The sequence below is a fragment of the Schizophyllum commune genome (genome assembly GCF_000143185.2).
Source record: "Schizophyllum commune H4-8 unplaced genomic scaffold SCHCOscaffold_6, whole genome shotgun sequence".
NCBI lineage: Eukaryota > Fungi > Basidiomycota > Agaricomycetes > Agaricales > Schizophyllaceae > Schizophyllum > Schizophyllum commune.
The window spans coordinates 449766-463128 of record NW_026089543.1 but is presented as its reverse complement, the minus strand read 5'-3'; the positions used below and the strand labels follow the sequence as shown (position 1 = coordinate 463128).

At 58.1% G+C, this 13363-nt stretch overlaps 4 protein-coding genes across 4 annotated transcripts; 3 read left to right on the top strand and 1 right to left on the bottom strand.

The window, feature by feature from the left end:
• Nucleotides 1-219: 219 nt before the first annotated feature.
• Nucleotides 220-4233, bottom strand: SCHCODRAFT_02502058 (calcium-translocating P-type ATPase; the record flags this gene model as incomplete). The annotated part of the gene is made up of 10 exons (XM_050343127.1): nt 220-436; nt 491-878; nt 930-2753; nt 2801-2880; nt 2932-3085; nt 3148-3297; nt 3351-3531; nt 3581-3703; nt 3755-3889; nt 3940-4233. 10 exons carry the CDS (start codon nt 4231-4233, stop codon nt 220-222), a joined length of 3546 nt encoding a protein of 1181 aa, XP_050199912.1.
• Nucleotides 4234-9562: 5329 nt separating this feature from the next.
• Nucleotides 9563-11211, top strand: SCHCODRAFT_02502164 (uncharacterized protein; the record flags this gene model as incomplete). Its single annotated transcript, XM_003031882.2, has 7 exons — nt 9563-9800; nt 9854-9910; nt 9961-9980; nt 10040-10115; nt 10168-10688; nt 10740-10905; nt 10964-11211. 7 exons carry the CDS (start codon nt 9563-9565, stop codon nt 11209-11211), a joined length of 1326 nt encoding a protein of 441 aa, XP_003031928.1.
• A 22-nt stretch (nt 11212-11233) lies between these two features.
• Nucleotides 11234-12918, top strand: SCHCODRAFT_02625100 (uncharacterized protein). The gene is made up of 5 exons (XM_050345280.1): nt 11234-11769; nt 11826-11882; nt 11935-11954; nt 12013-12088; nt 12149-12918. The coding sequence occupies exons 1-5, from the start codon at nt 11550-11552 to the stop codon at nt 12805-12807; spliced, it is 1032 nt and encodes a 343-aa protein (XP_050199911.1). The 5' UTR covers nt 11234-11549; the 3' UTR covers nt 12808-12918.
• Nucleotides 12536-13258, top strand: SCHCODRAFT_02625098 (uncharacterized protein). Its single transcript, XM_050345279.1, has 3 exons — nt 12536-12693; nt 12747-12915; nt 12966-13258. Exons 2-3 carry the CDS (start codon nt 12804-12806, stop codon nt 13214-13216), a joined length of 363 nt encoding a protein of 120 aa, XP_050199910.1. The 5' UTR covers nt 12536-12693; nt 12747-12803; the 3' UTR covers nt 13217-13258.
• The last annotated feature ends 105 nt before the right edge of the window (nt 13259-13363 follow it).

The window sequence follows — 13363 nt, the reverse complement described above, 5'->3', positions numbered from 1 at the left end:
GGCGCATAGTGTAACAAGCCCAGTCTTCCAAAAAGAAAGCGACGGAAATCGTGTATCAGAAATGCTCGACTGTATCGAGGATGCCAAACGCAATGGAGGTACTTGAGCGCACAGAGGAGGCCGTCCTCCATGTGCTCAAGGAAAACAAGGATGCTCGATAGCTCAAGTGCAGTAAGGATGCTCAAGAGATATGATGTCTAAGGGATGAATATGATGATGTTATACAGTATTGCGTCCACCGCTGCCAAAGCGCTTGTAAACCGGGTCTTCTGGGTCCGTGTCCGGATGCAGCTGTATCTTCCCTTCCCATAACGCGGCAGATGATCTGGACGGATCGGTGCTGGCGGGGTCGGACAGCGAGCCGCGCTGTTTCCAGCCTTGGCCGGCGACGACGGCGCCGGCCATGAGCGTCGGGGCCATGGTGAGCATAGAGGACCTGCGAACGACGGTCAGGATATGGCGAATCACCTCGAGAAACAAAGGCACGTACCAAGTAACTGGCGGAACCGCCGCATCCCCATGCTTATCCTTGTTCAGCTTCGCCGACCGACTCTTGATGACAAACGACGACGAGCGAACACGACCGCCGCGGATATTGGCGAACGCCCCAAGGTTATCGTGCACGAGCGAGACAGCGCCAGCCCACTTGTCCTCCTCGGCTTCGGGACTAGTCGTCGGGAGCACCTCCCGCTTGCCGAAGAGCCCAACCTTTTGGAAGAGCCACTGGAACGGCGGAGTAGGCATCAAACGGATGAGAGCACCGAGCGGGATAGAGACGACACCGAGCGCGAGAGAGATGCCCCATTCGCGACCGCTGATCCGAGTGACCTGGAACGCAGCACCACCGACGAAGACGATGACGATCTGAATGCAGATTTCTATGAAGAGATCAGCGAGCGAACGACGGAACAAAGAATAGAAAAACGTACCAAGAAGTGTAATGCAAATGAAGTACCAGTTGCGCAGGACGCCCTCGAAGATGTTAAGTTTGTCATCCAGCCGGCGACAGTTGACCGAGTTGAAGATCTGCGCGAAGACGAAGGCGTTGAAGACCAGTGTCTGCACCTTCAAGTCGTTGTTCTCGCTCTTCTCGAAGCCCAAAATGCGCAAGCCGATGAAGTGGAAGATGAGGATGACCGTGACCTGGTAGATGGACTGGAACAAGATCTGCTTGTACATGTGCACCGAGAACAACGGCGCGGACTTCTTCTCCGGCTTGCGGTCGAGCAGCGACTCGCTCGCTGGGTCCGTGGCGAGCGCGAGCGCGGCGAACGTGTCCATGATGATGTTGATCCACAACAGCTGCACAGCGGAAAGCACCGACTCCTCCTCGTCGGACGCAACAGCAGACACAAAGGTGATGATCACCGCCGTCACGTTCGTCGAGATCTGGAACTGCAAGAACTTGCGCACCGCGTCGTTCACGCAGCGGCCCCACATGATCGCCTTCACGATCGACGCAAAGTTATCATCCATGAGGATGATGTCCGACGCCTCCTTCGCGACCTCCGTGCCCGCGATGCCCATCGAGAAGCCGACGTTCGCCGTCTTGAGCGCGGGGCCGTCGTTCGTGCCGTCGCCCGTGACACCGACGATCTCGCCGAGCGACTTGAGCGAGTTGACCAGGATCTTCTTGTCCTCCGGCGACGAGCGCGCGAGCACCTGCAGCCGCGGCACGATCTCCAGCATGTCCTCCTTCGAGAGCTCGCGGAACGTCGGGCCCTCCATGATGATACCGCCGGGCGTGAAGATCCCGCACTGCAGCGCGATAGACCGGGCCGTGAGAACGTTGTCGCCCGTGCACATCTTGACCGCGACACCGGCGCGCTGGCACTTGGCCACCGCGTCACGGACACCATCGCGCAGCGGGTCCTCGATGCCGACGACGCCGAGGAGAACCATGTCCTTCGCGAGCACATCGTACGCGACCTCGCCCTCCTCGTCGACCTCCGCGCCCGCAGGCGGCCACTGCTCGAAGTCCCGGTAGCACAGCGCGATCGTGCGCAGCGTCTGGTTCGCGTAGAAGATGATCGTCCGGCTGATGTTGTCCGCCGCCGCCTGGTCGATTGGCTGGGTCTCCACGTCGCCCGATGAGCTCGAGGCGCCATCCTTGGAGACGACGACGTGGCTTGAGCAGCGCTTGCTGAGGATCTCGCTCGCGCCCTTCATGTAAACGCGGTATTTGCCCTCCTTCGAGCGCACGACGACGCCCATCGCCTTGCGCTCGCTCGAGAACGGGATCATCTGCACGACGTCCGCGCCATCCCGCACCGCGCGGAAGTCGCCCCACCCCAGCTCCTTCGCCCACTTCAGCAGCGCCGTCTCCGTCTTGCTCCCCACAAACGAGGTGATACCGGTCTCCGCGTCCGTGTCCTCAAAAGCCGTCGAGTTGATCGCGACGGCCTCGTTCAAGCGCGTCTTCAGGGACTCCGGGAGGATGTTGTTGAGTTCCGAGAGGTCGAGCGAGAAGTCGCCGCTCTGCTTCGAAAGCTTGTCCTCCGGCGCAGCCTCCGAGTCCGCGGCGTTCGTGCGCGCCTTGTTCTCCTCGAGCGAGCGGACAAACTTGGCCTTGACACCGAGCGAACCCGCGACGATCGTCATCTCGTTCTGCGTGAGCGTGCCCGTCTTGTCCGTGCAGACGGCTGAGGCGTTGGCCATCGTCTCGCAAGACCCGAGGACACGAACGAGAAGGTTCTCGTACGTCATCCGCTTCGTAGCGAACGCGAGAGCCAAAGTGACGGCGAGAGGAAGACCTGGAACATTGTGAGCAGGGGAGAGTGCGCAGAAGAGCGTGGCATACCTTCGGGAACAGCGACGACAACGAGGGTGACCGAGATGACAAGGATATTCACGAAAGCGATACCCTTCTCGCTTGCGGACCTATTTGAATCGTCAAAATCTTTCCTTCATCACAAAAATCCCAAAACTCACCTCACTGGCTCGCCCGTCCCAAGCTGTACGAAGAACCTGATCAAAAGCGCCACGAACAGCAGAAGACCAGCGCCGCCACCGATGTACGCAATCAGCTCCGCAAGGTTGTTGAGCTTCAGCTGCAGAGGCGTGTTCTCGCCATCCGAGCGAAGTGCTGGACGACGCGATTGAGAATATCAGCTAAATGCGGTCATTCGGGATGAGACATGCACGCACCCATCATGATACGACCGTTGAAGCTCTTCTGACCGACAGCGACGACGACGTACTTGCCAACACCCTCGAGCACCTTGCTGCCAGAAACGACGAAGCAGTCCGTGTGGCCGGGGATCTCGTCCCTGTCGACCGTAATGCCCTGGGAGGACTCTGAGATTCGTAATCAATACACATCACAATACTGCGAATGACAATGCACGGACTCTCTTCGAAGTACTTATCCCGCAGCGCGATGCAGTCCGCGTACGGGAGCTTGCGGATAGCATCGGATTCACCAGTGGCGCCAGACTCGTCGCACTTGACGTTGTGTCCGGAAAGGAAGATACCGTCGCACGGGACGACTTCACCAGGCTCCAGAAGCGCAATATCGCCAACAACGACTTGCTAAAGTGGATGTAAATATCGCAAAAAAAGCGACAAAAAAGCGGCGCACCTTGATGTCAATGACCTTCTCGACGCCGTCGCGAATGACCTTGACACCACGCTCCTCCTTCTTCTCGTTCAGCGTCTTGAATTGCCGTTCCTTCTGCCAGTCGTTAAGGGAGCCAACCATAACCTGCCGGCAAAGTCAGGCTGACAGGATGACGCAATTAACCGAGGCACGTACGACAATGATGATGGCAACCACGATCGCAACACCTTCGACCCAATCGACTTGTGGGTCATCTGGGTCGTGCGAAGGCCCGAAATCCTGGAAGAGACCCAGTGCGAGCGAAATCACTGCCGCGATAGATAGCAAGACCTGCGATATTGTCAGTGCCACAAACGGGGGGCATAAGTGGCGAAACGCACCAAGACTTTATCCTTCAACGCGATCCACATGAGCTGCAGCAAAGTCTTGCTGGCGCGCGCAGGGATGGTGTTCGGCCCATACACACGCTGCCGGTCCTCGATAGTGGCGTTGAAGGGGTCCGTCGCGCCCGACGGCGGCGCACCTCCCGGGGTAGGAGGGTTCGAGCCCGGCGGTGGCTTGTGGCCGCCCGACGTATCGGAGAGGCCACGCGCCTCGGACGTCCCCAGCCCCTTGGTGAGCCCCTCTATGCCCCCGATATCCTCGAGCGCGGTTATGCTCTTCGGATCGAGCATGCGCGCGAGCGAGAAGGGGCGGAACTGGAACGGCGCGGGGTCCAGGTTCTCATCCTGCTCGAGCGCCGCCCGCGCGCCCTTCCCCTCCGCGCCCTCCTCCTCGTCGCCCTCGCCCCCCTGGCCCGTATCGGATGAATGCTTCGCATCACGCTGCTTGCTCTCCGCCTCGTGCCGCGCACGCTCCTCGTCGACGTGCGTGACGCTCGTCGTGTTCGACTTGACGTGCCGCAAATGGTGTGCGTCATCGCTGGGGGCGTCCTGCTGCGTCATGTCGCTCGCAATCGAGCCCTTTCTTCTGTGCTGGTGGTGCGCGTCGGGCGAGAGCAGGTGGAGGGAGGACATGCCGCTCGACGCGTCGGGCTTGTTGTCGCGGAGCGCTAATGATGTGCTATTAGGCATGTCGGAGTGATTTGACAGTGTTGGGGATGGGGGAGTGGTGAGAGTGCCGTCGTCCGAGGCTGCGGAAGAGGGAGACATGGGAACCTCGAGGGAGGCGCGCCCTGAGGGCGATGCTGGGGAGAGAAGCCCTGCGCCGCTTGGAGGAGGCGAGAGGCTTCGGTGGGGGTGGTCTGTGGCATTGTCCGCGTCGTCGGAGAGGACGATGTTGGGCTTGGAGCTGAGGTCAGTGGTGACGATCGCAGGAACGACAGGCGAGTCGCTGGGGGTGTGGGCCATGGAAAACGGACGAGATTGCGCGCGAGAAGAGCTAGAGGTCAGGAATAAGGAACGGCTGTAGCTCTTCTGCCCTCGAGAGGGAGGGTCTTATAGGTTGTTGCAGAACTGTGAACGCGAAATCGAAGTCTCAACAAGGAAAGCTGTTAAGCTTGATGCCATCAATTACGCACTGCCTCGCGCCAAGAACATCAATTCCCCATTGGGTTTTGATTCCGATTCAATCTATGATCAATCGACATCTCTCTATTCTCGACCATCGGCACCGTTCTTTCTACAGGTCCTACACCCCTCTGTAGAGCGATAGCTTCTCACAACGTTGGATGAAGAATCCTCTGCTTTTCTTCTGATATTTTTGTTGCACGTGCGTTGATCCTGACTGCGCAACGCCAAGCGCCAGGCCGAGAACACGATTCCTCCGCTGGTCTGACTGCAAGACAATTGCCCCACAGACCGGAGCTCCCGTATTATTGTCGCCCGTACGCTCTTCCCTTGCACAGCTAACTTTTCTGTACGCTCTATCCATCGGAGCTCCTCTGGACAGCCTCTGGCACAGAGTCGACGCGCCTCTCACTGCGCGCCCGAAGCAGGATGCGGGCCGCGGCCGTCATGACAGCGGTCTTCAAAACTTCATGACCCCAAAATACGACGACGTTCATCGCGCAAACTCTGTGTTGTTGACCTCCTCTCCCCGAATGAAAGTCTATGCCCTTTCTGTGCGCGGCGCCTTCAGTTGATATGTCGTCGCGCAACGAGCAAAGCGCCGCGAGAGTCCCATGCTCAGTCACGGTATGGACGGATAACTTGAAGCAGTAGAGTTGGGTCACTTCGCCTCTGGCTCTCCAGGACCATTTACCGCGAGTCTGCCGCGGCAGTCATTTTGGTGAGTCATCGACCGACCGTCTTTCGCGCGGATATTTAGGCGCCTGCAGTGCTCACCATTCATTGCTGCCTCGAGCGATATCATTAACCGCAGGCCGTCGCCATTCACCACAGTCTCGCAAGCGATGGCTATTCTATCCATAACCACGGTCGCAGCCATCCTCAGCTAGCGCCTCGGGTGAACGGCGCTCAAGAGGGGTGGCATCAGCGAGCTCGAGGTCGTATAACCAGCGAACGTTCGCGAGGCGCTCTCACAAGTTGAAGTGACCTCGCCTATCATTGCAATGTCTTTCACAGGGCCCCGCATCACTCGCCAGGCTAAGCGGGCGGGCCGTCGTCGCGACGGACGCGTGCGACGGGCACATCTTGGCGAGGGGGTGCCCAGAGCGATCGCGAGCCAAGCTGCGCGCGGCGCATGCCAAAATCTCGCGCGGCGCACGATATATCCTTGCGCAGCGCGCGACGGCCCCTCGTGCGTCGCTCCCCTGGTCCACACCTATCTCTACAGCTTTTTCGACAAACCGCAATCTAGTCGTGATCCCCCTCTCCTTTCAATGATCCCCATCCGGTATGCAGCGCGCTATCCCACGCACCTTACAACGACACCCTCTACAAAATCATCCTGCAACGGCCAACCGTGCGAACTCTACAGCTCCTCGGTATTCAAGCGCCGTCTTGCCGGAGTTCGACTGCTTCGCTATGGTCCACACATCTTCGATATCCCTCGACCGCGATCTCCCTATTGTTCGCTGCGATGGGGAACCCACGGAAGGTGTGCAGCGTCCGCTTTCGAAGTCCTTCTGTCTTATTGTCTGTGCCACACCTGATCTTTATGGCCAATCATCCGGCCTTCCTTGCACTGGATTCCACTCAATCCATCGGCCCCCAGTCTCCTAGCCGATCGGGATCTCCAGCAATCAGTGTGCTACATACGCGGCGATTGAGCGCAGTTTGCGCGGGACAAGCGCACGGGAACTCCACGTGGCGCGTTTGCTGATGCCACGTGATACGATCTCGTCATCCGATGTCCGACTCTCACACCGCCTCCCATCTTCTCAGCGGGCATCCCTTTGTTCCCTCGCCACACTCACGCTGGGAGATCCGCCCATGCTGTGGTATTATGGGAGCCCCGAACTCTTGCGCGACTTCGACTCAACTGCAAAATTCCACTCAGGAGCAAAGAAGACTCGAAGGCACTGCCGGAGCATGCATAGGCGCATTGTCTAGCTAAAGCGAAGCGGTGTTGAGACCATTGCGCGCTCATGAAGACCGACGGGGCGCATCATTCACGCGTCTCTTCCCGGCTGCTCCGGGGGCATTGCACGCGGTGTGTGTGCTACTTGACATGATCTGCATGCGGCGTGAAAGTCGAGGCGCGTAGACCGGGATGGCCGCCCCATCGATGGCGCTGCCTTTGTGCTACTGACCACCGCCTCCGGTACGGAACCGTCTTGAGTTGGTAAGGAACACTCGCACTCAGACTCTATTCCCGTTGCTCATTCACTTGCGCAGGATGCCGTCGACGCGCGTCTTAGGCTGCTCGGCTTGAGCTACCGAACAGTGTACCTCAGCGCAGTCAGTCGCACTGCTGAGACTCACCTTGCGCTATCGAAGCTGTGGACAATGGACTGCGAGAACGGCAGTCTGCGAGAGAATCTGTGCGCGTGATTGAGTCTGTAAGCACACTCCCTGCGGCACAATGATTGGTATGCGACACAATGAGCGGTATTTTCGCTTGTTCGTACGCGCGACCGCAGACGCATCGCCACTTACTTCAACGTTGCATCTCCCGTATACCTCTGCATACCCTTCCAATCAGCTAAAGGCCGCTGAATTTGCTGCGCTGTCTACAATGACTGCCGTTCATGCTCCAAATAGGTACGTTACGGTCGGATACCTGTACATCACCTTCCAACTTGTCGATTTACCCCGCGTCTCGATAGTGACGAACGTTTGGTCATCAAGAATTAACGAGACTTCAGGATCGACAGAGCTGCCTGCAATGTTGCGCGGGTTTGGCCTCCTTTGTCTTCATTCCCGATTCCAAGGTGATCTTTGAGCGAGGCCGGCAGGAACTTCTCATACCAAGACTCGGCGCTGGTTTCAGCTACAGAAGCAGTCGTCGTGTTCTTCTCATGGCCGTAGCCCTTGGTAACAGAATCGAACGCCGCGGCGCGCGTACGTAGTCCATTTCGTTGCACCAAATATCGTAACGTTGAGTGTTTGGACGGTACGTGTCTCCATGACTCGAACCCTGTAACTCTCACTGCCTCTCTGCCTCGAGTCTGTCATACTCATACTTCCTCCGCAGTACCTAGGCAACGCGGCCCCGACGTTGCCCGGACGGGCTTCTGCAAAGTCATTCAGGATGCCGTTAAGGGTAAGTAAGAGGATAGGAAATACCGCGCGCGCATGCCTGCCGCTACAGCATTGCATCAGCACCAGGCTGAGGGCGCTTAATTCTTGGGATACACGTGTGCGTCTTTATCATCCATCTCTGACATATCTCTCAGGCAATGGCTGATTGAGCTCATGAGCGAGGCCTTCTCTCTATTGTACACCATTCAAGAAGTACGCCGATACATCGTGAGTCATCGATTTGCTGCGATGGGCGGCGCAACGTCGCAAGACGGCCTTCTGAATAGCTTCTAATAGGGTAACGAGAGGTAGTGCAGTCATTGAGGCGCTTCCAGGGAGGATATGGCTAACATGTGGACAACTAGCGCTTCGAACTGTGGCGAATTTTGTCACTTATCCTAGTAAGTACGGCTTCTCATTGGAGAAGATATTACCTCGGGCGTCCTCCCACCGCTTCACTCGCTCTTACAGCGCGGCAGACGCATGGAATGATGGTCATCTGCAATGTAAGTACGCGACAGATTGGTCTCTGCGCTATCTGATTGACTTGAGGCCATTTTACAGCTTTACCTCCTGCCGATGCAGTCCAGTAGGCGCTCGACCGACCATCGCCCTCTCAGCAGCAGGTGTAGACTCGCCGCCTTCGATCCACCTCTCCTTTCTTGCGCGACTGAACTATCTCGGCTGCGTACCTCTCTGCGTCTGATTGATCGCCGCTCTCTCTACCTGCGTCCATCGGCAACTTGCAAAGAATCGCACGAGACAATGCGATTGTCTCGCTCGACGCTCTGAAATGGGTCTCGAGTACACATTGAATGTCCTGGTCAACCCTGCGTGTATTCATCTTCCCGGGCGCGATCTCATACATATTTTGGCTCAGAGTCGGTATTTCTTCTCCTGGACCTGCCGCTGCCGAGTACCTGCCATGAACAGCGACGGACACTACTGTCACGCTCGATCTTGTCGTTCTACTATACCAGTGGTCTGCCCTGCCCTCTCAGCGTCCGTGCGCATCCTGAGTCAACTCATCGCTTCTGTCTCCTGCAAGAGCACCGCTATCCTTTGCGGGCATATACTCCTCCTCTGGGCGCTCTGCTGCTCATTTTGAGTCACTATCCCCTGCCTTACTCACCCTTGTCTCAAAGTACCTTCGGCGCCTTCGTCAACCGGGATAAGCGCCCACACAGAATGGAATAGGGGAAGAGGATGCGCGCCATATCTGCTTCCGGACAGCACCCCGCCCGCACCGGGCGATCGAGCGCACCCGCGTTTGTGAGCACGTCACCGCGTCTGCGATGTACGAGTCGCCCAAGACAAAGCTGAGCTAATCTATTATAGGGCGGGAACGGTATTCAAGGCTTCGCGCAGACCCTCGGCCCCGATCGCCTTCTCCTGGACCCCCCTCGACCGCCTCGCCATGCTGCTCGCCATGGGCCCCGTGCTTGGGAGGATGGGCGCGTCGGTGCTGCTGCTGTTGTCCGGCGCATCGCTGCTGTGCTGGACGCTCGTGCGGGTGGAGAGCGTGTCGACGAGTATGCTCGCCTTCGTGCCGTCGAGTATCCCAAAGGCGTTCTCGATGGCGACGTACGGCGACTCGGACACGCCCTGGGGCGTGCAGAGCGTGCTGTCGGGGAATGCGTCGTCGTTGTTGAGAGGTGCGTGGTTCTGCTTGGGCGTTGGCAAGGAAGCAACTGAGAGAGGCTCCTAGATAATCTGCGCCCGGACGAGCTGTACGTTACGCAGTGGGGGATGGGCCTGGGTATGAGTATGTCGTTCATTCGACCGATTCGTGGTTGTATGCTAACCTTGTCATAGCGAATCAGTTCCTGGGCATGGTAAGAGAGACCTCTGCGCGTCGAAAGTGCATGCTTATCAACCGTACCCCTCCCCTCAGCTCAATCTCATCTACATCGGCCTTCTTACCACGCGAGTCCCGGTGGTGGCCCCGTTCCTCGCGAACAAACACATCGGTGCGTCTGCTTACTCACTACTCGCAAGCTAGCAGTCTGACGTACCCCCCAGCCGGAGACGAACTTCTACCATTCCGCGAGGTCTTCGATCTTACCCACCTGCGTGCTCAACTACGCGTGCCCGTCATCGAATGGCGCGACATCAAGCCTTCCAACGACACACGCGAAGAGATGCACTGCTGGGCGCTGCACAATGCAATGCCCGCCGCCGTTACCGCCAGCCTCGGTGTCAACGCCTCGTATTCGGAATTGCCGAAGTCGGCTATGGGAAAGAGTCACCACCTGCTCGTCGGGCTCGCCGACGTGCTGTACCCGAGCCGCCTAGCCACCCAGCAGCGGCAATCCATGCCTGGTGCGTACGTAAAGAACCCACCGGACAAGCACATCGCCTGCTTCGACTACCTGTACTTCGCGTCCTCCTCTGGAGAGCATCTGGACTGGGACGAGGGCCTGTCCTGGCCAGCTTGGCGTATGGTCGGGCAGTACCTGCGATTTGCACCGAAGGTGGTGGACATGGCGCAAGAGCACCTTCGGGTGGCCATGGGATTGCCTGCGTTCGCTGAGATACCTCCGGTTCGTCCCCCTTCCCACAAGACGGTGTGTTTTCTGACGTCGTCCGATCAGTTCATCTCTGTCCATATGCGACGGGGCGACTTTGGGCAATGGTGCCACGGCGTTCCCGAGAACGAATGCTTCCCTGCGATGCCCGCGTACGTTCGACGCGTGCAAGAGGTGAAGGATGAGCTGGCGAATCGCGGAGTGCATGTAGAGCACGTCGTGGTCCAGTCCAGTAAGTGCATGAATATTTGTTACCTGCTGCGTCTGACTGACCGACTCGTGCCTCACAGACGAACGGGAACCCGAATTTTGGCAAGACCTGAAAGCGCTCGGCTACTCTTTCGCCGAATATACTACCGAGGAACAGGAAGGCTGGTGGGCGATCGTCCTCGACGCCTGCATTCAGTCCATGGCGTCAGCGTTCGTCGGAACCGCGCATTCCACAGTCAGCTTGATCAGCGAAAGGAGGGTCCAGGAGTGGAGCGGGGGTCCAACGCGGATGGTGAGGTGGGGCAAGATTGGGGCGGACGATCACTAGAATATTGTACATATCCATCTCGACGAGGCTGTACCATGGACAACCGTAGACTAGAATCAAACTATCCTCCGCTATCCTCCTTCGCAATTGGGCAGGCAAAATTGAAGGCCTCGCTCGGCCAACTCCGAAGACAAACAAGTCGCACGTGCTGATTGAACCCAGGTGCCTTTATATCCCGATAAGGCAATTTTTGTACCTTGCAGAATTCTTCCATGCATATCGATTTTTTGACAGCCGCGCCGATCTGCTACCGTGCCGCCCCCTATGTAGCGCCCTAGCACGACTGCGAGAATAGATGCTTTGCACGCCCGCCGTCCTTCCCGTCCACCACGTCCCTCATGTCGCCCGCGAGCACCCTGGGCAGCGGCAGGCGCGTCGCGGTTGCGCTGGTCACCGTTGCGATCGTGTTTCTGCTGCCGCTGAGTGTTTATCGGTCGTCCCCCGCCGCGGATGTCTCACAGGCCCCATCCGCAACCGTCGCGCTCGTTGGAGAGAGTCAGCCCTGGGACACCCGGCATTTTGTCCGGCCCTCGAAAATTGGCGCGGCCTCTTTCAAAGGTGGGCGACGGTGTCTGAGGTTGAAGTGACGGAGAGTTGATCATGAACTGTCCCAGACAAGTTGAGAGCGGACGTCAAGTACTTGGTACAATGGGGCGGTCCCGTAGGCTTCAGTGAGTGTTCATTTGCGTTCAGGATCGCGAGGCCAATCCTAACGCGTCTTAGGCAACCAGATCATCTCTCAAGTAGGTCGTTGTCTCTCCTGTAGCCTCTTCAAGGACGCGATGCTAAAACAAGAACCAGTTCCACGTTCTTTACCTTGCGCTGCTATCGGAGCGCGTACCCATCATACCACCTTTCATCGCTAACGGGCATGTCGGTCAGTGCAGCTTTGCTCTCATATCCTTCACCAGTACTCACCGAGTCGCTGCACTGGCAGGCTTTGACGAGCCGCTTCTTTCCTTCAGCGACGTCTTCGACCTCGAACATCTCCGTGCTCAACTGCGCGCACCTGTCCTCGAATGGTCCGACGTCCAAGCTAGCAACGGCGCATCAGATACTCTCGGCTGTTGGGCGCTCGCCAACTGGCACGAAGCCGCGCAAACGCCCATGGATTTCTCGCACGCGCTCGGCGTCGACGTCGTCTATACCCCCGTCCCCCACGACCCGCGCAGCGAGTACATGTATGCCACGGAGACGCTCGCTGAGCTCGTGCATCCCGGGTCCGTGCTCTCGCAGGTGTACCGGTCGTCGCCCGAGGCGCAGCAGTCGACCCTGCCTCCAGATGATCATCTAGCGTGCTTTGACTTCACGTACTTCGTGTCGTCGACGGCGGATCTGAATCTGGACCACAGCGCGGGGTCGTATTGGCCTGCGTGGTGGATGGCGGGACGGCATGTGCGGTTTACGCGCGCGGTACGAGAGCGGGCTCAGGCGCAGCTGCGTCGAGCGTTTGCGCTGTCGCCGGGGGATGCTGTCCCAAGCGTGCGTTATGCCTTTGGTAATCGCACACAGTTGCTGACGACTGTTTCTCGTAGTTCATCTCTGTTCACGTTCGGCGAGGCGACTTCGTCGAGGTATGTGGTGATGTGCCCATGAGCGAGTGCTTTGCCCCTCTATCGGCCTACGTCAGGCGCGTGCAAGAGGTGCAGGAGGAACTAGAACAACGAGAGGGCGTGGCCGTCCGGCGCATCATCGTGTCATCCAGTGCGTATCTTGTGTGGCTTTCCGAGGACCTCGACTGAATGTCGATGCAGATGAGCACGACCCAGCGTTCTGGTCCGAAGTCGACCGCCTCGGATGGGCGCATATCGACTACGGCACGGGGGACACCAACGGCGGATGGTGGGGGATCATTCTCGATACCTGCATACAGTCCATGAGCGACGGATTCGTTGGAACCTGGGGCTCTACCGTGAGCGAGCTTAGCCAGCGAAGAGTGCAGAGTTGGAACAATGGACCGACGAGGATGGTGCGATGGGGACGACTGGGTGCAGACGACCACTGACATGGGTATACTATGTGACGATTACTGACTACGAGGGGTTGGAGGGGCATACTATCTGTAGATATTTGGCGTGAATGCTGTACTGGTACTAACTTAGAAATACACTCACGGCAATTGGCGGAGGGGACTGCGCTAGGCTCGTTGTGA

Excerpts from the sequence above, each read along its gene's own strand:
- SCHCODRAFT_02625100 (XM_050345280.1), top strand. The coding sequence starts at position 11,550 with ATGTCGCCCGCGAGCACCCTGGGCAGCGGCAGGCGCGTCGCGGTTGCG. Across the intron at positions 11,883-11,934 it reads GGGCGGTCCCGTAGGCTTCA|GCAACCAGATCATCTCTCAA; the intron begins GTGAGTGTTCAT and ends AACGCGTCTTAG. Across the intron at positions 11,955-12,012 it reads GCAACCAGATCATCTCTCAA|TTCCACGTTCTTTACCTTGC; the intron begins GTAGGTCGTTGT and ends AACAAGAACCAG.
- SCHCODRAFT_02625098 (XM_050345279.1), top strand. The coding sequence starts at position 12,804 with ATGAGCGAGTGCTTTGCCCCTCTATCGGCCTACGTCAGGCGCGTGCAA. Across the intron at positions 12,916-12,965 it reads GCGCATCATCGTGTCATCCA|ATGAGCACGACCCAGCGTTC; the intron begins GTGCGTATCTTG and ends ATGTCGATGCAG.